The sequence below is a fragment of the Cydia strobilella genome, chromosome 5 (assembly GCF_947568885.1).
Source record: "Cydia strobilella chromosome 5, ilCydStro3.1, whole genome shotgun sequence".
NCBI classification, from domain to species: domain Eukaryota; kingdom Metazoa; phylum Arthropoda; class Insecta; order Lepidoptera; family Tortricidae; genus Cydia; species Cydia strobilella.
The window spans coordinates 21,175,443-21,201,059 of record NC_086045.1 but is presented as its reverse complement, the minus strand read 5'-3'; the positions used below and the strand labels follow the sequence as shown (position 1 = coordinate 21,201,059).

Sequence of the window (25,617 nt, the reverse complement as noted above, 5' to 3'; positions counted from 1 at the left end):
ACCTGCGTCTAAAATAAACATTCAGTCATTGCTCGATCTTGTCGTTTAATTGAAGAGTTCCTTATACTTTTACATGGCGCAGTCGGTTAAAGGGATAAAAAGTGTTAAAAAGTGCATTATATAGAAGGCGGAAGACAAAGAAGTTAAGATAGTAAGAAAATTCGGAAAAATAACCCAAGATGGAATATTATTTTATTTAGAACGAAAAAAAAAATAAAAAAAAAAATCAAACAAAAGTTATTTCCAATAATCGACAACAAAAAGAAACATACTGTATGTCATATTATGTATGTGGGTATGCAGCGCATTGGCTTTTTGTAAGGTCTACCTGCGTCTAAAATAAACATTCAGTCATTGCTCGATCTTGTCGTTTAATTGAAGAGTTCCTTATACTTTTACATGGCGCAGTCGGTTAAAGGGATAAAAAGTGTTAAAAAGTGCATTATATAGAAGGCGGAAGACAAAGAAGTTAAGATAGTAAGAAAATTCGGAAAAATAACCCAAGATGGAATCGGTTCTCACTCCCCCGTTGCCGTTTAAGTTTGAGGAAAATGTAACCAATATGGCGTTTGGCAGTTTGTGTGAATCTTGGGAGAAGTGGAAGAATGGTTTTCAAATATACGTTAAGGCATGCGAACTTAATAAGAAAACGGAAGAAATACAAATGAACATATTTTTACACGTCGTAGGGGAACAATGCCGTGAGATAATAGAACAAAGTAAGACGAAAAGTACAACATTAGCGGCCTTAATAGGTCAAGTCGACAATCATTTTAAAGCGAAAAAAAATGTAACGGTCGAGCGTCATCGGTTTTTCACTCGTCAACAAGGTGAACATGAGTCCATAGACCAGTACGTCTTTGAATTGAGAAAATTGGCTCAATCATGCGAGTTTGGTGACTTAAACGACGGATTAATAAAAGATAGACTCGTATGCGGAATCGTGAGTGCAGCGATTAGGGAGCGGTTGCTACGCGAGGACGACCTAACGCTAAACAAAGCATTAGAAATATGTCGGGCTGCTATCGTGTCGAAAATGTATTCGGAGGACATTAAACGAGAGTGCACTAGCGAGTTAAAAGGTAGCGAAGTGTGTGCGGTAGCTAACAAAGAAGTGTTCGAGTTGAATCGGTCAGGTGCGAAAGTCGAGGCAAAATCGAGTCGTAGTATGAGTTCCGGACGAGGATGGCGCGGGCGCGGATGGGTGCCTGGCGCGGGGCGCGCTGGCGCGTCGGGCGCTGCGGGCCCGGCCGGCGCTCAGCACCGCGCGCCGTACGCGCATCGCGGAGGACGGTGCGGCCAGTGCGGCGGCGTTCACAAAAAATACGACTGTCCGGCGTATGGCAGGAGCTGCATGAAATGTTCCAGACCAAATCACTTTGCCAGGATGTGCAGGGTGTACATGGTGGAAGAGTCTGAGGACCAGGTAAATAATATTAAAAATAAATGTTGTGACTGTTGTGAGGAGTGGAACACGGAATTAAAAATAAATAATGTACCTGTGAGTTTTAAATTAGATACGGGGGCAGAGGTTAACATACTCCCCAAAAGTTATTTGATAAAATCAGGTATTTCGAGTAAGGATTTGTTAAAAACAAATACAACTTACTGAATACTCGGGTGCTGGTATTAACGTCATAGGAAAGATTTTCTTACGGGTCAGATACAAGAATGATTTATATGTATTAGAGTTTAAAATTGTTGATTTAGATTCCGCGCCGATACTAGGACGGTATGCGTGTAAAGAGTTAAATTTGGTTAGGCGAGTTATGTCTGTGGAGCAGTCCAATGATAATGTTCCAGATTTTATAAAGGAATTCAGTGATGTTTTTAATGGGATAGGTTGTCTTCCTGGCGAGTATAAAATTCAATTAAAATCAGATGCGGTACCGGTAATTCATGCACCGAGAAAATTACCATTTGCGATAAAGGATGCGGTCAAAAATAAGTTGTTAGAGATGGAGGCTCAGGATATAATTGCTAAAGTTGAGGGACCTTCGGACTGGGTTAGTAGTATAACGGTAGTTAAAAAATCAAACGGAGATTTGCGAATTTGTTTGGATCCTAAGGAGCTAAATAATGCCATAAAACGGGAACACTTTCGGCTTCCAACCATCGATGAAATTGTGTCCAATTTGTCAGGGGCACGGTACTTTAGTACCCTTGACGCGAGCTCAGGTTTCTGGCAGGTGCGGCTAGATGATACCAGTAGGTATTGTACATTTAATACGCCGTTTGGAAGATACAAATTTTTAAGAATGCCATATGGAATCTGTTCTGCGTCCGAAGTGTTTCACAAAAAGATATATGAAAATTTTGATGATATTGAAGGGGTATGTATGTACATAGATGATTTATTGGTGTACGGCCGCACTAAGGAGGAGCATGACCAGCGGTTGAAAAATGTGTTGGAGAGGTGCGTGAAAGTGAACCTTAAGCTTAATAGAAATAAATGTCGGTTTGGCTTGGAAGAGATAAAGTACTTAGGACATCGCATAACAAAGGACGGTCTGAGTCCGGATGACTCGCACATAACAGCAATAAAAAATATGCCTACACCCGTAAATAGGAAAGATATTGAAAGATTTTTAGGGCTTATTACGTACGTAGGGACGTTTATACCCAACTTATCAGATAAGACTCAACCATTAAGAGAGTTATTGAAAAAGGAAGTTGAATGGCATTGGGATGACTCTCAGAGTAAATGCTTTAATGATCTTAAAGAATGCTTGATGAAAAGACCAGTGTTACAGTATTATAGCATGAATCAGCCAATAACTATTTCAGTAGATGCGAGTAAAAGCGGTCTTGGCTGTTGTCTCATGCAACATAACCTACCCGTATGCTATGCTTCCAAATCGTTAACCAAAACGGAGCAACGATACGCTCAAATTGAAAAGGAGTTGTATGCTTGTTTGTTTGCATGTGAGCGATTTTATCCGTACATATATGGAAGATCGGATATTACGATCGAAACCGATCACAAACCATTAATTAGTATAATTAAAAAGCCTATAGTAGACTCGCCATCTCGCCTACAAAGAATGTTATTAAGGTTGCAGCGTTATACATTCAAATTGGTATATAAGCCGGGTAAACATCTGTATATAGCAGACACGCTGTCGCGCGCATACGAGCCGAGCGCGAGCGTCGAGCATGCCGGCCGCGAGGCGCTGCACGACGAGGTGTGCGCTGTGGAGCGAGCGCTGGCCGTGGTCGCCGACCGCCACTTCACCGACCACCAGTTTGTCGCGTTACAAAAACAAACTGACACTGACGACGAACTTGTGCAGTTAAGAAAATGTATTTTAAAAGGGTGGCCGGATGATAGAAAAGATTTAGTAGACGTACTAAGGCCTTATTGGACGTATAGGGATGAGTTAACTGTGGCACAAGGGTTAGTTTGGAAAGGGGATAGGATAGTTATACCCAGGTCCCTAAGAAAGGATATGTTAACAAAACTACATATAGGGCACATGGGCAAGGAAAAATGTAAATTACGAGCGAGAGAAATCATGTTTTGGCCATGCATCACTAATGAGATAGATAATTTAATTAATAATTGTAATATTTGTTTATCGCATAGAAGACATAATCAAAAGGAAGAATTGATTCCACATGAAATTCCAGATGAACCGTGGGTGAAAATAGGCGTGGACTTGTTTCAGATACAAGGGGTTGACTATTTATTGTTAGTCGACTATCACAGCAAGTTTATAGAAATTACTAAGTTGTTGTCAACAACGTCTGATTATGTTATATCATCCCTTAAGGATATTTTTTGTCGCCAAGGGATACCTAGCGTAGTGATGTCAGATGGAGGACCACAGTTCACGTCCTTGAGTTTCAAAAAGTTTGCTGATGAATGGCAATTCACTCATAAAATGTCGTCTCCGAGATATGCACAGTCTAACGGCCAGATAGAACGGACAGTTCAAACTGTAAAAAATATTATAATTAAAACAAGTGAACATCGCACTGATTACAGGCTAGGCCTTCTAGAATATTTAAATACGCCTTTATCCAATGACTTAGCATCGCCAGCTCAACTACTCCAAAGTAGAAAAATGAGAAGTATAATTCCCATGTGTCCAAAGCTCTTAAAACCAAAAATTCAATATCACGTAAAAGATAAGTTACTTTATAAAAAGCACATACAGAAAAATTATTACGATCGTAACGCGAAAAACTTACCTATTTTATCAGTAGCGGATAAAGTTAAAGTTTTATTGGATCCAAATAAAAAAGGTTGGTCATCTGGAACCATATCTAAAGTTTTAGGCCCACGCAGTTATAAAATTAAGTTAGTAAACGGTAACGAAATAATAAGAAATCGTAGGCATATTATAAGCGACTCGCCGCACAGAAATGACTCGCCTGATATGGACTTATTCTTTGATTTAGATGACGTAATGCCGGCCCCGTTATCAAGCGCTGTAGACACCACCCCGCGCTCTGCAAACAACACGGTATCAACCAATGGTAATAATATTGTTACTCGTTCCGGCAGGATAGTGAGGGCTCCAGATAGATGGGGTAACTGGATCTAACAACACATGTCAATGCTCCACGGAGGACGGGAAACGCATCCCAAACAACTTCTATGTACAAAAATAATCAAAATATAATATACTATGTTATTATTACACAAAACAAATTATGCATGAATGTGAATGACTTATTGGTCGTAACATGAAATTAGTCTATAGCTAAAGCTTAATTACCATGTAGTAAACAAAAACTGCAATTCTATTCTATATGTATATACCTATTGATGATTTAGTAAGTACACATGTCAATATGGATGTCACAGCAATGTAAACCTTTTTGATTACCAATTTAGTCGAGTTTCAAATGACCTGTTACGTAAAAACAAAAACGAATCCTTAATAATGTTAAATTTGCAACATAGTTTTTCTGTAGATAATGATAACATAAAATAATTATAGAGAGTAGTTCATTATTGTATATTTTGAATACTAAATAGTGACATATTTTTTGTGTCATTAATGCAGACATGAATGAATGATGAGGAAATTGATTGAGATTTATTGTATTGTGTCGCAAAATAGGTGTCTGTCTTTCCATTTGAAAGAATAAAATAAAAGATAAGTTTGTAACCTAACATGCCCTTATTCTGATTATATATTTTAAACAATACTAAAATTGTACAATTACTAATATTATTATTATTGACAGACACTGTAAAATAATTAAATTTATTTCAGAAGTCGTTAATATATTGATACGAAATCTAAAATGCAAAAAAAAAAATGCATGTGCATGAGACTAGAATAATTTTTTTCTCTTTTTTTTGTTTTTGAAAAAGGGAAGATGTCATATTATGTATGTGGGTATGCAGCGCATTGGCTTTTTGTAAGGTCTACCTGCGTCTAAAATAAACATTCAGTCATTGCTCGATCTTGTCGTTTAATTGAAGAGTTCCTTATACTTTTACACTGTATTAATAATTGGCAGTGTTTTTGACAATTTGTTCGAAAATGTGCGGCAAAGATGACATTTGTCAAAAGTCAGAATCTTATTAGTGACATAAATAAAACAGATAATCAAAAAGGTCGAAGAAGGTTTCAAAGTATTTATTACCTCAGGAGCTACTGACCAACTAAAATACTAACACATTTCGTTTCATTTCATTTCGTAGCACTTTTTCTTTTAAAAATAAATAAAATAATAAAAATAAAAAGTTGTTTATTAAAAGAAAGATTTTAAAATTACAACAGGCTCAGTGGTCCCACACTAGGCTAGGCCTGTATCGTGGTGACCGCTCTACAGATTTACTACATAACAAGTTTAGGGGTATCCTCTAAAAGTCTAAACTAAACTAAAGTAAGTCTCTTATCTTACAGTTCTTACATTGAATGAAATGAAATGAGATACATGCAAAACTAATACTAACATTACTTACTAACTAACAATTATTACTTTTTATTTATGTTTTTCTGTTTTGTATAATTTTCTATTTGTGTGTGCTAACGAATAAATTATTTCTATTCTATTCTAACACATACAGGCTACTGCAAAGTAAAAAAATTGTAACATGTTAATTTCTTCGTAACCGCTACACCGGTTGTTATGATGCTTTGTATACTGGTTCTAAATATACTAATGCATATGTATATATCGGCTGTGTCCAATTGCTAGGGACACCCTGTATATTTGGGGTAAATCTTACAGAGATAGACCTAGTTCCTAAACTAAGCAAAGCTTGTACTATACTCGTATGGGTACTAAGCGACTATCTCTTACCTATGTAGGTATGTCCAATTAGTATTTTTTATATCACGTCGGTGACAATCAAACACACGGGCCGCTTGATGGTAATTAATTACCGTAGTCTATGGATACCTGCAACCCAGCCCATCCAACAACATTTAAAAATTGAGCTTATTGTTAAATAGTTGTTCTAGTGTCATTTAATTATTAGTTTAGTTTAGTAAGTAGTATTCTGTGTGAAACGAAACGTTCTTCCGCTCTGACACATAGACGGCGCCGACTGTCATGGCTACCGAACTGTAAAAAACATATATTAAATAAAAGCTAATTAATTAATTTATACTCTTATTTCAATATATAATATATTCTACAGTATGTTGAATGATGCAGTGAATTATATAGAAATATAGAACGGGTGTATTTCATTCGCCAACAAACGGTTTCGCAGTTTATCGAAATTCAGGTGTTTTTTAGGGTTTCGTATTACCCAAAGGGTAAAAACGGGACCCTATTACTAAGACTCCGCTCTGTCCGTCTGTCCGTCTGTCCGTTTGTCTGTCACCAGGCTGTACTAGCTAATCGTTTCTATAAAAGTAAAAATTGTGACGTTAGATGATAGTAGATCTATTCGTATACAGGGTGTATGTATAAAATAGTTACAAAAAATGTTAAGGCAAACGACATTTTCGCTGACGAAGTATACCCGTCGTCTGACAGCAGGGAAGAAAAGTGTCACTGATCCCTCCTAGCGGGGAAGAAAAAGCCCATTTCCGGATAGGTGATGTGAAAATATACAAGTACAAATAAATTTTGTTCAACATATTTGTAACCTACCAGTAACCCGTTTCCATTACGTTATCATGTAAACAGATTTGGATTAGCCGCTACATTATTGCAGGACAGCTAATTGCATTAATCCAATTAATAGTGACTAATAGTAATGACAAGTGCAGTGCTAGCATGACAGATCGCGGCAGATATTCGGCGGCTGACGAGGCATAAGCTAATGGGACATGACGTCACATTACATGCACGCAACTCGTACAGTCGCCGTCAGATATATCAGAGCGCCCGAGGTGCTCAAAATATCTGAACACGCACTCTAACGCCTTGACAATAGAGGCGTGTTCAGATATTTATGAGCACCTCGGGAACTCCGATATATCTGATGGCGACTGTACCTACAGCCCAATGATAACATTTGGTTCTAAATTGTAAGTTACTAGTAAAGACTGGTAATTTTATGTGTAAAAATATCGGCCAATCATAGCAAAAATATAAAAAAAAAACTGTTTTCTACCAATGTCTTTTGTTGCTATTATTTAAAAAAAATATGCACTTATAAGATAATGCGCGGGGATAGGAAACCCTGGTACTTGACTTACTTATTGCGAGTGCAGTGTTTTTTTATCATATTATTAATTAAAAAATATATAAAAGTACCTCATCGAGGCTTGATTTTATTTTTTTCCGGTTGATGCAGAATATCTAATTCTATAATTCAGGAAATTTAAATCTACGTATGAATTGAATCTAGGTCAGACGACCGGTCTGGCCTAGTGAGTAGTGACACTAGTGACTCTGCCTGTGAAGCCGATGGTCCTGGGTTCAAATCCCGGTAAGGGCATTTATTTGTGTGATGAGCACAGATATTTGTTCCTGAGCCATAGGTGTTTTCTATGTGTTTAAGTATTTATATATTATATATATCGTTGTCTGAGTACCCATAACACAAGCCTCCTTGGGCTTACCGTGGGACTTAGTCAATCTGTGTCCTATCACTCCTATAATATTAAATTATTAATTTATTACTTACTCCTATGTTGACGTAACTGGTGACCGAAGAGCTGGCGGTTTTCTCGCACAACGTATCAGCATTGCGATACAGCGGGGAAATGCCGCCAGCATCCTTGGTACAATGCCTCAAGGGCCTATTTTAGATTCAAGCTAGTTATTAATTTCGTTTACGTAGTACCACTGTATATATCTTGTATGTAAATAAATGTTAATACTTAAAATAAATAAATAAAAATTCAATAAAATAAAAAATCATAAACTGGCCATGCACTTTTGCAGCTGGGCGTAAAACGTCTCAAACACCTTGTAGGGCGAATCAGTGTTTTTATTATTAATTATACCTTTTTAACTGTAAGAATATGTAATGTAGGACAAAAAAAATCCAATTAATCCAAGAGAATATTTAAAGTCGTTCTTAAAAATATTGAGATTGAAATATTGTTTGATCGGTGTTAAAGATCGATGCTAATTGCTGAGGGGAACGAGTTTATTTTTTCGAATAGTAATAAACGTATATAATTTGGTATAATAATCGTTTACCTTTTATTGAACGCTTGCAACTCTCGAGGTGTCACTTGCGCTTTACAAATCGTTAAAAACATGTAGATAGATAAGTACAATAGGACCTCGCTAATCCGGAAGGGAAAGAAACCGGGTATGTCCTTAAACTACGTCCAAAAGGACCCGGGTATGTCTTAAACTACGTCCAAAAGAGAGGTATGGGCACTGTGAATGACATCTCGCTTTGTGTGGTAGGACACAGGACAGCGGATGTCATTCCAGATCTAGAGCAGAGCCCAACTGGGGAGGTACCTCCACCTTACAGAAAACCGCAGCCAAATAACACTAGACCCTACTAATAGTGTTGTGTTCCTGCCGGTGAGTAAGGTTGCCAGAGCTCGAGGGAGAGGAGTGTTAGGGTCGGCAATGCGCATGTAACTCCTCTGGAGTTGCAGACGTACATAGGCTATAGAGACTGCTTAACATCAGGCGGGCCGTATGCTTGTTTGTCACCGACGTAGTATAAAAAAAAACGGGTGTTAACGTATTACCTACAGGTGTTTCCTAATCTTTTCGTTGTTAACAACAAAGGCATCAGGCAGGCATGTAGTATATGCCAATAATGGTAAGAAAAATCTGACGTTAAAAACATATTTTAATCCAAGAAAATTCCGCAAAATATTTGAACTCCCCACAAAGACATTGTTGCGCCTAAATTATATTAATTTATTGTTATCCAACACAATTAACTCTTTCCCCTTGGCTCCGATCTTTAACCCTGATCAAACAATTTCTCAATCTTAAACAGCTTTTCTTTATAAAAACAAACGCAAATCCGATCCGAAGTAAGACGTCGACTCAAACAAATTATTTGACATAATATCGTTAATTACAAACCCTCTTTTGTTCCCGGGGTCGGGTAATTAGGTTGGGATGTTCTGAATGGGCCCTTTTTCTGCTCGTTACGGCTGAAACAAAGGGGCAAAGAAGTAAACAGAACGTATTCAAACGGAGTTTGAATTAGACTTGACAATGAGAGTTCGGCTTTAATTCGATTCGATTCACTACGGCTTCTAGAATAGTCAGGGAGACGGCGGCGAGGGGGTTACGCTAAGCATATAAGTATTCTATGAAGATTAGATGCCTATCTAGTTTAGTTTGTTCTAAAAAAATCAGGAGGTCTAATTCAGCCACATTGGACTGTCGGGTGTTGACTTAATTCTTCATTACTAGCACACTTTCACATTAGTTTACTGCTTAATAAGCTATCAATATTAGGTAGTTACACTTTATACAAGGGGTAGACTCCGGTTGGAGCAAAAAGCTTTGGAAACTTAGCAAACGACAACTCCAAATACATGTAATAACGGAGTGTTTACTGGGCATTACGGGGTCAAGGGAATCCTGCGGGGGCTTGTCACCATGCCTGTCACGTTTTAACATGTATGTAAGTGCGAAAGTGACGGGCATAGTGATAGATGACAAAAATGGAACCGTGCTGCGCCCGCTGGCCAAGATGGGACACGCTGGCAACACCGATTGTCGTATGCCTGGCGAAGAGGAAGAGACAGTAGAACACCTGATGTGTGAATGTCACGCCCTCGCCATACAAAGAATGAAGAACTTTGGAACAGGCTATCTGGAACCACAGGGATTCAAAACGCTACTCATGAGCTCCATCATCCGGCACATGGAGATGGTGGGAAAAGCTCTTGAGTAGCGGACGGATCTTTCCTAGGGGGTAACTGCACAAAAGATCCCTATGGGTCGAAGTGCATCCGCAAGGGCCCCCGAAAACCATAAGATAAGGTATCCTTTAAATAACATTAATGAGCAATGAGTTATATATTGATAGATCATTAAGCTAATTAACGCGGAAGTATGCAGCTAATGAAGTCTTGAAACGCGTTTGACCATTCTTTAATCCATACTAATCGTGACTAAGTGGCTTTTTGTAAAGTCCAGCTATCAGTTTACTAAAAGCAACTACCGAACAACGTCCATGACGAGAATGCTCTACGTCACGAACACACTTTTGATATTTGCGAAGTCATCATAAATTTGATAGAAGCTAATTATTAAAATAAGAAGTGTACAAAGTAACTGCCTTTACACAGTCATGTCTTACTGCAAGTTTTTGTCATGCAGTTAAAATGAGCACGTACTGGAGCGGTATTCGACATGCGTTAAATGACGTTACGTGTTGAACTTCAGTTGAATGGAAGAAATCGTTGTTGTCGAATAGGTAAATTTGACATTAGCAATCCACAGTTAGGTGACAACGAAACCAAACCGAACCACGCAGAGTTCAGAGCCATTTTAAACCGTATAGTAGTAAGAAAACAAAGTTGATTTTTGTTGCATAATTTTTTCAATGAATGAGTTTTGGTTGTACCAAATGATACTTTCCACAGTTGATGAACAAATGATTCATTCCACTGTTGAACTGATGTTGAAGCCGAAACTGACAGTTGTGCATCTCGAATAGGGCCCCAGGTTTATTACGCATTCATACACCTAAATCAGTTTCAGACTGCAGTCAAAAAATCCCCTGCTTAATTTCTGTGTATACGTTACACAGTCTTCAAGACCCCTTTAATTGCACCCCATTGTTTCCCGCTGATTTGATTCCGTATCTCTCAATCGTACAATCATAATAACAAGCTTAGCGGCTTGGCGGTCGTGGCGCAGCGTGGCGGAGCTGAGTTTTTACATTTAGATAGAAGAAACAACGCTCCAAAACTATCTGCTACCCGGGGATTATTCCTAAAGTTCGCATCCTAAAGTAACTGTCACACGTACAGGGACTTCTTTTGTTTAAGTTATCAGAGAATGGTAGATATTCTTGACTCGTGGTCTGACCTCTTACCTCAATTCAATCCTACCTGCTAATTCAGAAAACCTTGAAATTTTCTTGTCTGTCTTTTTATCGTACGAATGCAAGTAAGAGAGGTAGATGATTTCGATTTTCGATTTTTGCGGTAGGTCTTCTGCTATTAACCAATCTAACCAAACCCAGCAGACTCCAAAGTCTGCTGTTGCACGTATAATCTGGTTTCGGCGTGAATTTCCTGTTGGATCAATTATAGGGTTGAGTAGTAGAGAACGCCATGAGGCATTAAGTCCGCCATTTGTACCTTTTTTGATAAGCAATGAAGTTTAAAAAAAAATTAATGGCATTTTACATTAAATAGAACGTGTAAAAATTCAAATTAATTATTACTATTAGTCTCCTCTTAATGAGATACTTACGCCCTGCTGGTAGACAGACAGACAGACGATACTTAGTAAATGTCACTCTTCGGATACAAAATCCATAAAATGAGCAAACATGCGGGTACAAAGTTGTGTTTTTTCCTTAGGTACTAACTTATATTAAAAAAAGCTACCCATTGATAAATAATATATGTAATTCATAACACAAATAGTTTGCAGTCGCAAATTCCAATATTAATTTCATAGAATCCTAAATTCAATGGAAGTAAATTTGATATTCATTGGAATATCAAATTACTAACAATACAGAATTTTCAAAAGCAATAACTATTTGAGGACAACATGAAGTCCGACCGCTGAGCAAAAATCTTGTAACTCAAAACCCATGCATATTCCGAAAAATCTACGTAGAGGATAATCTTCATCGCACACCGCTGGACGCTCTTTTCAACTGGACCCCTTTGTTGCTGGATTCAATTAAGTTTACACCGGCACCGAGGTCAGTTAATAAAAACCGAAGCCTATAAAAATTGGTACGTAAATCAAATTCAATGAAATGCAGGACAAAAGGGCGGTATTGGAGAATGAAGCTGGCAAACAATGACGCTTCGCCAATCAGACTGATTCCCGGTCATCACCGGAACACTATTGTTTCATAATTGGGTGGTTTTTTTTCTAGAATCATTGGATTTTCACTGTCCGTAATCTAAATTGTTATGTACAGTCAGTACAATCGCCATCAGAAATATCGGAGCGACCAAGGTGGTCAAAAATATCTGAACATGCACTTTAATATCTTGAAGCGTCAAATATGTTGAAGCGTATTAAGCAATTCATATATGGTAAACAATTGATAACAGAGGCTATACTCTAAGAACAAATTATTATTATTAAATTTTATTTGTGTTTCTTTCAAGTAGACACACTACTATTTTAAACTATAGGTGGTCAAGCAAATCTTGTCAGTAGAAAAAGGCGGCAAATTTAAAAAAGTAGGCGCGAAGGTATATCGTCCAATAAAAAAATTGAATTTCGCGCCTTTTCTACTGACAAGATTTGCTTGACCAACTATATAAACCGAAATAAATATCATATACGAAGGAAAAAATGACCAAAGCCTCCACAGTGTCCAGAGCTGGAAACGAACCAGTGTCCCCCGTTTACCGGGCTGGTGCCTGAACCACTCGGCTATCCGGCCATGGTGGCATGGGGTCGAAATTTCCAAGTATATATGACATAATGTGACAATTTACTGAAGGCTTGTGGCGCCCCCTAGCCATCTCTAAGGTAGAACAGTATGGTTCGACCTTCTAACCGAATCAAACTCATGTGATTACGGGCTAGCGAAGAGAGATGGCGCTGCCATTAATACTCTAAGAACAAATTAAATTACTTCCTATGAAATTTTCGACCCATGCCACCGTGGCCGGATAGCCGAGTGGTTTAGGCACCTGTCCGGTAAACGGGGGACGCTGGTTCGGTTCCAGCTCTGGACACTGGAGGCTTTGGTATTTTTTTCCTTCGTATATGATATTTATTTCGGGGTAATAGAGGATTGGTGGATATGTGAACACCTCGGCCGCTCCGATTTATATGATGGCGAGTTGGCGACTGTACCTTATGCCGCACGTATTCAATGGAATAAAATGAAAGTGATGGATATCTACTATGACACAGACCTTAAGGCCGTTCCATCGGTTTGCCGCTATCACTGTCACATTTCGCAACGGGAAAGACAATGCGCGCCAAGTGTCAATTTTGATCGAATTTTGTCGATTTTTATTTATTTTAAAAATATTGCCTTACAATATCGAAATTCGAAAGCTATCAAATTACTATGTAAGTTAAGATTGTTTTTCTTCTTTTTTTTGTTTATAGTGTCACATAATAAATAACCGAGTAAAGTTGGATTAAAAGTCCTAGTTAGAGGTTACTTTGGGAATTAATTGTATCAAGCGAAGTGTCATAATTCGTGTATCGGAAGCTATGTTATTCGAGATAATATAATCAAGAAATACATATATTTTTTTCCACGTCTACGAATATCAACATCTCTTAGAAAAATATGATCATATAAGGAGATATTTCGCCTTCAGGCTCAGGGAACCGTCTTAAGCTAATTATGTCATTTAATTTATTCGCATGTAATTTTACAAACTTCCTTCCTTCTTCCAAGCTTTAGGTAAGTTTTGTAAATGAAAATCTACAAAAATCGTTATCAGTTTAGTTATAGCAAAGATAGATATAACTCCGTAATAGATGAATACAGTCTAAGGAAAAAACGTGCCTCGAAAATCAAGAAAATTTGATTCTCGTTCAGAGGTCGCTACTAGTTTTGGCCTACAGTCGTATAGATGGCGTTGACGATTTCGTTTGTTATTTAACAATTTTAACGCATATCAGTGAAAGAACATGGGTCAAAATCATAAAAATAATTAATGCAAATAAAAAAATTCATTTATCTATATTTAAATACATTCTATCGTATTTTTATAAATCTTCATTTTTAGTTTCAAAGTGTGTCGACAGATGACAGTGAATTTACTGGGGTTACAAAATTTACTATGACAGTACCGCTCTAGTATAAGTTACTCTATGGCTATAGGATCAAGAAGGGAACAGTGGCTCGGTAGAGAAAGGCCAGGTATAGTGGCTCACTCCCTAATTTCAACACGAGAGAGGCAATATTTGGGACACTGAGCCACTGTTCGAGCTAAGCCACTATTTCCGCCTTGGCCCTACGTGCGTGGATGTGTTGTGCATGTATATTGATATATTATGTGTCTGTGTGTGTGTATTATACGTGTTTATAAACTAAATATGCTATATAAACTTACTCTGTCAAATAAAAAGTGTCTTGAAAACATATAAGGAATATTTTAGTCTTTTACAATTGCTCAAGTTCTAATGATCTTGTTTTCATTATGAGTAGAAACAAACGAGCACAGTTCCCCCCAGTTACTGCATTGATTGAACCGTCACCCTTTTCATTTAGAATTCCCGTACCTTCCCGAATTAATCGCCCGAGATCCTCTCTCTATTAAAGTTTCTTCGCAAGTTCTTTAAGAGGCTTAACACCCATAAAACTCCGGAGATAATGTTAAACATTCATTTAAGTGCGCGAGGTCCGCCCAACTTTAGAATCGTCGTATAAATCTTATAATTCTTCGAGCGTTTAATATTCATATCAGTTTTCGGCGATGGCGGAGCTGAAGATACCTATTTTGTGCTGTTGGAGGTGCAAATTTGCACACCGAACTGTCTCATGCTTAATATTTTTGTGTTAAAATGGACGGGAAAATAAAATTTGCTCCTTGCTCACAAACATATTTCAATAATAAATTTATTAGGTATTAATGCGTTCGCTGACCATAAGTAAGTCGATAGGAGGGGTACTTGTTGGCTTATATGTATAGTATTTTTCAAAGAGGAAGGGTACGCTGACATATGTCATTTCAATACAATTTTGTGAGAGTTATAAATTGTATGGAAATGACACTTACTCTACTACTATCAAAAAGTTATCACTTGACACACTTATATATTTAAGATGGTTGTTTTGGTTGTATTATGTTAACAGTCACTGCCAGTGCGAGCTACGAGTTACGAGCATACTCGATAACACGAATCACACATCTAGCGAGTCTCTGGCAGTGAATGTGTTAAATAAGTTTTCAGTGAATACCTATTCCTACAATTTCCGCTAACCAGTTCAATTCTTTTCTATTGTCCATGCAGGCTCCCGACACAGCCAATAGTCATATTAAGCGCGCTCTGAAATAAAATTTAAACGTTGCCGACTTCAGCTATTCAGACTAGATGCGTCCCGCGGGGCGACAAACGGCTTGCGACGTCTCAACGTCTCTGAAGGAAAAAAGCATTAAGAGTGTAAGAGTTATCAAATACTTGGTATATTTCAAAGAACCCTAATGTCGCTGTTATGAAGTTTAGAATAGAAGTAAAAACCGTTGAAATTTGAATGTAATTACACCCGGTTTTCGTCGGTGGCCGAGACGAGCGGTTCCGGCGAAGCTCAGCTAAGATATTGCTGAAACGAAAATAGTAGTAGTAACATTAGTATTTGTATTTATTTGTTTAAGGATTGCCGTAAAATTGTAAATAGTGTATATATTAGTTTCTTTTTATGTATAGTTTAAGACAGGGGTCGGCAACCGGCGGCCCGCGAACCGCTCGCTTGCGGCCCTCGAGCCTCCGGGTTACATCAGTCCTACGTCACTAAAGTGATCGAGTGAAAAAGAAAAGTCTTTCATTTCAATATATTTTTTTTGGAGTTGGGACCCATTATCACAAGAATCACAAGATCTACATTAAATGTGCACACACTCAATGCTGTTTTGTGTGCTGATCACTCAATATGCACAGACGTGCCAATATGAGTGTCTGCCTATCGCAATGTAAGAGCGCTGAATGTGGGGTTTCGCCCGACCTTTAAGTGTAAAGGGTTCGCTGAATGTCGGGCTTCGCCCGACCTTTAAGTGTGAGGGGCGCCGCAGGCGCCCTGTATGTGAGAGCGCGCAAAGGGCGCTGAATAACTGTAAGGGACGCCGCAGGCGCCCTGCATGTAAGAGCGCGCCAAGCGCGATGAATGTCGGGCTTCGCCCGACCTTTGAATGTGAGGGACGCCCTGCATGTAAGAGCGCGCTTCGAACGCACTCTGAATTTCGGCACTTTGCATAAAAATATTAAAAATGTATATTAAAAATAGTCCTTTTCGACAAACGACAATGTAGTACATTTTGTCTAATAAATTCACGAATTATTAACAGTGTGCGGGCCCGCTGTAATTTTGCTAATCGCTATGTGGCCCTTGGCTGCTAAAAGGTTGCCGACCCCTGGTTTAAGATCTCGTTCCCAGTATTATACTTAGTCAACGCTATGTACTCCTTAATTGTCGTATTGTATCAGATGAAGTACTTTGACACAATTGTAATGCAACATTATGTAATACATACGATGTGGCTGTACTTAATAAATTAAATAAAATAAAAGCTCAGACTTGCTGGCACATTGAATGTAAGTAGGTAAGTTTGTTTTGTTAGGTGATGTTTATTTTACCTTCTTAACGTTCTGTACAGAAATATCAATAGCATAAGCTATCTCTGTCTCTATGTTCATCTTAGGCATTTTACTCAGAAACTTATTAAATGCATATTCTCAAAATATTGTACATAGTCAAAAAAAATTTGATACACTGATGCACCGACGTCAATGCACATGCAATTCGGAAGATGGAGAAGGAAAATTTAAACTGCGCGGTAGTGAGGCAGGCCTTTAAAATATACTCATTTTTTGCAAGTGAATAATTTGCACCCTAGCAATGTCGTTTTGTCACTACCATCGTGGCATGCTACAAATATGGCAAATCCTTCTATGTCAAAAGTGCATGGCGACTTTATCAATGAATTCATTCATAACTTCTCCATGCAATTTCGCAGCTCATTGTACCTATCTGAAATGTTTCCAAACTAATATAAAGCTTTAAATCCTCTTGCGTTGAGACGTTTGGTCGCAGCATCGAAAACAAACCTAGAACGACAAAGTAATCGACAATTTACTGCATAAAATGAGATTTGGCCACAAACGTAGTTGCTATATCGCCTAACGTGTGTCTGTCTTCGATCAGACGAGGGGTTTTATGGCTAGTCTCTACTCGTAAAGCGTTCTGTACTATTCTGTGAGCTTATACAACTTTAAGCTTGACCCGGAGTTCCGTGGTGACGATAAGTAACCGGACGTCAAGCTTGTACTGGCCCACATGTCACGATGCGGCCGGTAATCTTTGAGATATATCCCTGCTGCGATAACTAGACAATGAGTACCTGGATCTGTACTAACTTCGGTAATGACTATCCTGTTTGGTCACATTGAGAATCGTAAAAATCTGAAATGTAGTGACTAGGATTTATTTTTATAAGTGTTGAAGTCTAGTCGAAGGTCCCACTTTTGTCGCTATAGATTTAGATTTATTTATTTCATAATATTAAATTACAATATAAATTATTTTTACACTAATCTACGAATTTATATTATGATCGTCAAGTGGAAAATAACGGTAAAATGTAAAAGTTTTTGACCTCAACCCCCTAACGTTCTGATAATAAATACAAGGATGTTTATCTATTGCTGTACTACCCATTTGAGATTAATTTTATGTCTAAATTTGAGTAAAAATAGAAGTAAATATAATACTGCATCATCCAATATAGACAAAACAACGGCATTATGAAAAAAATACTAAGTGCTTGCGAGTCAATCTTACAGTTATTACAAGCTATAAGGTCGTTGTAATAAGTGCGAAAGAATAAATGATTACAGGCAATATTTAATGAATATGAAGAAAAGAGATAAGCAGTGAACAGTGAGCGAGGCGTAAACAAAAGGTAATAAATGCAGTTGGCGATAAGACCGAGCGCAAAACAAAAGACAGCCCAGGTGGGCCGGTCAGTGGTCGTCAAACTTAAGCAAGTTCGCTTAATGTTAATATTAAACAATAATAACAAAAGCAAAAACCGGCCAAGTGCGAGTCGGGCGCGCACGAAGCGTTCCGTACCATTACGAAAAAAAAACAGCAAAAAATCACGTTTGTTGTATGGTAGCCCCACTTAAATATTTATATTATTCTGTTTTTAGTATTTGTTGTTATAGCGGCAACAGAAATACATCATCTGTGAAAATTTCAACTGTCTAGCTATCACGGTTCATAAGATACAGCCTGGTGACAGACGGACAGACGGACAGCGGAGTCTTAATAATAGGGTCCCGTTTTTACCCTTTGGGTACGGAAACCTAAAAACGTAGAGCAAGTGACATAATTATACGATAAATTGAAAATACACCAATTTATAGCAATTTCTTTAAATCTCGTTCGGTATTAATTAAGTGCACTTTAGAATTGTCGTCTTTCCGAACGTGAATTGTATACTTTTAGAGTATCTGACCCACACGTAGAGGTATCCCTTCTGCTTTAGTAACGATTTAACTAGTGACAATAGTTTCTTTCCAGGAGACCATTAAACATAGGTAAGTATAATGTGTAATCGTCAATCGAAACAAAGATTATAGAAGGGTAACCCACCTAGTCAATGGCGGTGCAAAGCAATTGCGGGAAGCCGCCAAAACACGTATCTCGTTCATTCGGGTCGTTACAACTCGGCCAATATTTACAGACACCGTCTACCCCGAGAATTAAGCGGCAAATAAACCCAATGAGGAGAAACGGGAAGTATTAAGAGGGTTCTCCGTAAACTGGACGTGTAATAACTTCCTGAGCAAGTCGTTCTGCCTTCGCCACATCAGCGGTTCGACTGCAATCTTTCCATCCATTTGTGGGTGATTTCACATTGTTATTGTACTAAGTAACTTTATTAGCAGTAACCAGTAACTTTCACAATAATGGGTTACTAATACTTAATCAATGACAAACAGCTTGATGCTTAAAAAGATTAAGTAATTCAAAAGATAAATCCTGATATAAATCTTTCTCCAAATGTAAAACGTATTTGCCTTATTTTAAGACGCAGAAGATGCGGAGTGAAACCGTTTCCGCGCCCGCCCATGCCGTGTTTCAGTTTACAATAAATTTTAAAAATAAACCACGCTCTTTATATTCCACTGCATTTATCAGAAAAAAGACGCTTCAAGTCCGTTAATACCCACTTAGGAAGCCCCTACGTGAATAATTAGATGTTACCGGGATTTATCCCGCTCCGTTATCTGTAACACGCGTTTTAAATTTGCAAACTCATTCTTTTCGCTTTATTGGGGATAATACATCTTGGCTTGGTTGCGATTCTGATTAATGCCTTCGAGTGAAGTTGGCGCAACTTTGTCAGAGATAGCGGAGAAAAATAAAGGGACGTGACTAGACTAATTCCCTTTTTACGACGACAAGAGGTAAAAGAGTAATTTCAGTTTGTAAATTATATTAAGCACTCCAAAGAGGTTGACATAGCCTGCTTTTTAATCCGAACCATTAGGCCAGTAGGAAAATTGAAAAATAAAAGGAACGGTATTCTTCTTATAAATCCGCTGTCAATTGCGTCGGAATATTTTAAACGTCAGTCTATATTTTGTGGATGATATAGAAAATATGAAAAGTAAACTTGTTACTATTTTTTCTTGTGGTAAGTCACGTTATGTATACTATTTTCGTGTAGTAAATAAATATAAACGTGTATAATTAACATAACAAAATGTATTTCAGTTATATATTTGATAGTGGGAGCTTTCGCTGAAGATGAAATCAAACGCGGCACATATCCATTTATGGTATGTCTTTAATCTTATCGTACTGATTTCCTAATTAAATACAAATTTGACAGATATAATTTGTCATTTTGGAATATTATTTAATCTTTTGAACATCAAGAAGCTAAAGACTTCGTAAGAAGTCGTGCCCGTGGCGGCGCCAAGAATCTTCAACGTTTCCAATACCGTTTATATTTGCTAGCTTATGCCAGATATTGGCGTGTGCATGACATTTTTGGGTTTGACATACAGTTATTCCAAAGGTTCAACAAATACTATATACATAAATACATTGATTTCACTGTTTCCTATGTATGTAACGTTTTAGGCATTCATATACTATCAAGATGAAACAATCCTGGGCCTGGGAGGGGGCAGGTTTCTACAAGGCGCCGTGCTCGTCCGGCCTAGCTTTTTGATATCGTCTTCGCCCGAGTCCACCATCTCCAAAGATCCTCTCAGCAAGACAATGCTGGCCAGACTCGGTGCTACGGTCATCGACCATAAATTTCCGTTGAATGAAGATGAGGACGAGCAGGAACACGAGGTAACGTTTTAGATTCTAGTATTTTTGCAGGTTTTTGATTACGATATTTATATATGAGTGATCTTTTAGTACTTAACGCATTCACTGCCAGGGGGCGTGGTCTAGGAACAAACTTGTATGACGGTGAACGCACATGTCCGTTGGGGCAGTGAATGTGTTAACTTACTTGACTTAAAAACTGTTTCATATACATGTTTCACTGTCATAAACATCTTGACAACAATTAAGATGTAATGACACAGGTAAACAAAGGTAAACATAGGTAAACATAGGTGTACATAGTAAAGTAATCGACATAAGCCTATACTATATCGATTATTTCTATACGCCAGCTATGTTGAATCAATCTGTAAAACCTAAACCGGAGTAATAAACTATTTTTTTTAAATCCATTATGACAAACTTGGAATTCACCTATTTCATTTTGAAGTTCTAACTCTGCTCAATGTTTGCAGGTCATCCAAATCACTCAACCTTCCGAACATGACAGCAACCAATGGTGGCTCACGGATATCTGCTTATTGAAGACGCTGCAGCCTATTGTGCCCTCTAACGCTATTCAATTCACACAGCTCTCTACGAAACAGGAGGCTGCTGATAAACTCTGCCACATACTCATTTATAAAGTAAGTCGCAATGGGGTTGGCCGGTAGTAGTATTTTACAGATGGCGCCAGCATAAGTTTTGCTGTCAGTCCTACGAATTGTCAAATTCTTGTATTTTATTTTTGAATTTTCTGGCCTGGCCCTTTAAGCCAAATTAGATATAAGTTAAACCTATGCTAGCGCCATTTATATTATAAAACTTTAGACTCCATCAGAAGAAGGAGTATTAGCTAAGCCATTTTATTTATAGATGTGTACTTTACTTTTATCTAAATTTGGGATTTTTTTATAATTATTTCTACTCAGAATTACGTGCCTCAAGGTTTTTATTTTCATTCCGTTATCAATTTGTTGTCCAGAAAGTAGTCTATATTTTAAAAAACGGACTATTTTAATTAGAATAAATATTATATTTCTAGTAATATTTCTATATTATAAACCCTTAAACAAAATTCGCTATAATTTAAACATTAAACATTAATACAAAATTGGGTAAAATCTAACTAGTTGGGTTATTTATATTATATTTTTATATACATATACACCGACCGATTTGGGCCGGTCTGGCCTAGTGGGTAGTGACCCTGCCTGTGAAGCCGATGGTCCTGGGTTCGAATCCCGGTAAGGGCATTTATTTGTGTGATGTGCACAGATATTTGTTCCTGATGAGTCATGGGTGTTTTCTATGTATTTAAGTATTTAAATATTATATTATATATATATCGTTGTCTGAGTACCCATAACACAAGCCTCCTTGGGCTTACCGTGGGACTTAGTCAATCTGTGTAAGAATGTCCTATAATATTTATATATGTAGTGAATGCGACCTCCGGCTACAGAACTATTTAGAAGTACTGTTAGGTACGTCTATTCAAATATTATATATGTCAATGAATAAATAGACGATCCTGTAAGCTGTTGTGTTATTAGTATATTCGAGCTAATATTCCCCAAAGATAACAGTGGCGACGAGTAGATAAAGATAAATACACAAAAATGTGGCCAAAATATTTCGGTCAGGAAAATAAAAGATTCCGATGACAGAAACGGTCAATGGGCATCATTCGTGGACAGGCTCGAGATGTATTTCCTTGTCAACGGTATTGCGGAAGACAGGCGACTCCTAATTGCTACGATGGGAGTCGAATCCAAGCAACCCGCTCAGATTCTGAGTGTGTCGCTTCTACAAGTAGGTCACTAGCTGTTCCTTTACCGGGCCGTACTCGTACGGGGCCTTCCGTTTACGCCTTCAGCAACTGACTTACCGGTCTCGCTCAGCTCGGCACCAGCCGCGTACGCCGTACGCCACACCTACGGCAATCACGCCAGCGCCAGCCGTGCTATCGGCGCACGCGCCGCCCACCGCCTCGACATCAGTGGCTATATCATCACCGGCTTCCCTGACCGTCACGCGGCATCAGCTAATAAAAAAAACCGGCCAAGTGCGAGTCGGACTCGCGCACGAAGGGTTTCGTACCATGACGCAAAAAATGGTATAAAAAATCACGTTTGTTGTATGGGAGCCCCACTTAAATATTTATTTTATTCTGTTTTTAGTATTTGTTGTTATAGCGGCAACAGAAATACATCATCTATGAAAATTTCAACTGTCTAGCTATCACGGTTCATGAGATACAGGCTGGTGACAGACAGACAGACGGACAGACGGACGGACAGACGGACAGCGGAGTCTTAGTAATAGGGTCCCGTTTTTACCCTTTGGGTACGGAACCCTAATAACATCTGTGAATGCAGTTTTATTTATTTAAAAAAATAAAAGAATGTTTCCTTTAAGTAAAAGGAGCTAACTTAAGGTTTTAAGGTACTTTCCCTCCAGGGTCCATTAATTTTTTTCACACTGTATATGAAATTACATGAAAAAAATGCTAACAGAAAAAGAGCGGCACAGACGTCCGAGTACTGACCCGTTTGTTCGTGGAAATGCTGCCCCCCTCGGCCGACAACTGCGGGGAGCACTTCGTTCGGGGGGCCATGACGTGTGCGGCCGACCAGATCACCAGCGACGGAATACCGCCGTCTACGGACTTTTGTCAAGTAAGTTATCCATGTGGCAACGTAATATATATTTATAAATAGGCCAGACAACGAATGCTCAAAAAAAGTTAGAGGGAAATGATTGGAACACAATTTTTGACTTCGTAACTTTGTTTGGATATTGAAAGTAAGTAGTCATGTCTACCCTTTACCTACGGGGACTTTGAACACCCAGTCACCGCTCAATACGGGCATGTATTGGCGAGAGTCCGCGGTTTGACATAATTTCACTTACTTGTAACTTTTGAAGTACTACAGCTACGTGCTTGAAATTTAACACACACATTAAGTATAATATGTTTAGTCATTGTGTTCCCAGAATTTCCCTCTATACCTTCTTGTTGCTTTCCCTACAAATATGTTTTCCAAATTTGATGACTATTTAACCTCTTAAAGCCCAATGAGCATTACAATGTACAATGTGCATAATTATTTTCCATCGTATTTTCACGGTAAACGTGTCTTGCTATTTCAGTCAGTCTCGGTACAAAAAGTACCGATGTTGACTGAGTAGCATGACAAATACGAACGTTTCCGAGAAAATACGAAGGAAAACAATTAGCTCCATGCATGAATTTATTTTTATTTTTGGATTTATAATTTATATCGTTGGAACACCGGAAATGATAAAAATACTTTTCTAAACCTTAACATTATTTTATTAAAAAATATTTAAAATGTTGAAATTTTTTGAGCCGTTGAAACGCTCATAATTTTTGGCGCGAATTCGACAGAGCGTGATGACGTCACACGTTGGGCGGCCCAACTGACGTTTGCTACTAATGACACTAATCTGTCGAACGCGTGAAGTCACGTGGCGTTTCGAGCGTTTCGCTCACTAGCTTTTCGCGGGCAAATTTTTGTACTTTTTATTTATAATTTTAAGTAATTAAATGGTAATTTAAAAACGGAAATACATTTGTAACTTGTAACATGATATAACGGTAACAAACATCCGAATAAAACATATTTCGTTCAAATATAAACTTCATGCATGAGGCTAATTATGCACTACATCTGTAAGTAGGTACTCTCCGTCTTAATCTAATTAGAACCTCTCAAAAGCCAAATAAAGTAGTATTACTTTTGTTTCATTGTTTTTTCAAACGATTTACTATACGATAAGGTTCAAAGTAAAAATACGAAATATTTGTTTGTACAGTCACGTCTGAAAATATCGATGGATATGGACAAAGTGCCCAAAAATATGTATACACTACCTTAATAACTATATGGGCAATAAGGTAGTGTATACATACTTTTGGCACTTTGTCCGTATCGATATGTTCAGACGTGACAGTAAGGTTGGCCTAAATTTGGAAAGGCCTTTTTGCAGGCAGGTGTATAGGAAAATTATTTTCAAAACTTCCGTTATTTAGCCATATTTTTATCACTAACATATTTTAATGCGTCTTACGTTATACAGGGCAACAACGGCGGACCTCTCATATGCGACAACGACGTGATTGCGCTGCAAACCTACATTAAGGATGACTGCAAAGCGCCCCACTTGTATCAGCTCCTGTCACCAAGGAAACAGTTTCTGGATTGTGGTATTGATGAGAAATGCGGCAAAGAGCATTGCCAGCACGTTTGCTCCGTGATTCAAAAGGATGCTCCACCCACACCAACCCAATTAACAGAAACAACCCCAACGGAACCTGCAACGACCGAATCACCTTCATCAGAAGCGACTACACCGTCGGAGCCCACCAAAACGATCGAGCGAATGGAGTCTACGGAAACTTATTCTCTCTCCACCTCGTCATTGACTACTCTCACGACCATTTCTACAAGCACAATTATCCCGGATACGTCTTCTAAGTCGTGGCCAAATGAGCGAGATGGACGCAAGGTGAACGATGAGGAGACGGATGTACTGAATAGAACGGTAAGCGTAGAAGCGAAAAGCGCACCCGTCGACGAAGACACGCCGGAGCGTCGCAGCGGAACGCGAAGCCTCGCGAGCGCTGACAACGTCAACCTAGCCTTATTCCAGAGTCTTGTTTGCTATGTCTCTATACTTATTTTGTCATAATTGTATGCATCTATTTCAATATAGACTCATTTGTGAATCTTTTTTGTGATTACCTACTGGAATTTAATAAAATTTGAAAAGGGTTCCAAATCTTTTTATACCGAAATATCAGAATGAATGAAATATATACCTAACCGAAGTCTGACACGATTTACAAATTCTTGGCATTACTTGGTGTTCAGGATAGCTCTCCTTTGACTTACTCTTCTTAACACCTCTGCGTTATCCTGTCTCTCTAACTAATTAATAAAAGTCATCAGATATTATGTTCCTGGAAACCAATAAAAAATGCTGAATACGGTATAATAATAAATAATTATAATCCCATTATCTGCCTGAGTAATTAACCGAAAAAA

The 25,617-nt window shown here is 38.2% G+C and overlaps 2 protein-coding genes across 2 annotated transcripts; both read left to right on the top strand.

Annotated features, from left to right (window-relative positions):
- The first annotated feature begins 423 nt into the window (after window positions 1-423).
- LOC134741596 (uncharacterized) lies at window positions 424-4,709 on the top strand. Its single transcript, XM_063674434.1, has 2 exons — window positions 424-1,426; window positions 4,511-4,709. The coding sequence occupies exons 1-2, from the start codon at window positions 506-508 to the stop codon at window positions 4,529-4,531; spliced, it is 942 nt and encodes a 313-aa protein (XP_063530504.1). The 5' UTR covers window positions 424-505; the 3' UTR covers window positions 4,532-4,709.
- Window positions 4,710-18,823: 14,114 nt separating this feature from the next.
- LOC134741884 (ovochymase-1-like) lies at window positions 18,824-25,272 on the top strand. Its single transcript, XM_063674777.1, has 5 exons — window positions 18,824-20,037; window positions 20,345-20,563; window positions 21,019-21,189; window positions 23,062-23,223; window positions 24,650-25,272. Exons 1-5 carry the CDS (start codon window positions 20,035-20,037, stop codon window positions 25,259-25,261), a joined length of 1,167 nt encoding a protein of 388 aa, XP_063530847.1. The 5' UTR covers window positions 18,824-20,034; the 3' UTR covers window positions 25,262-25,272.
- Window positions 25,273-25,617: the final 345 nt, after the last annotated feature.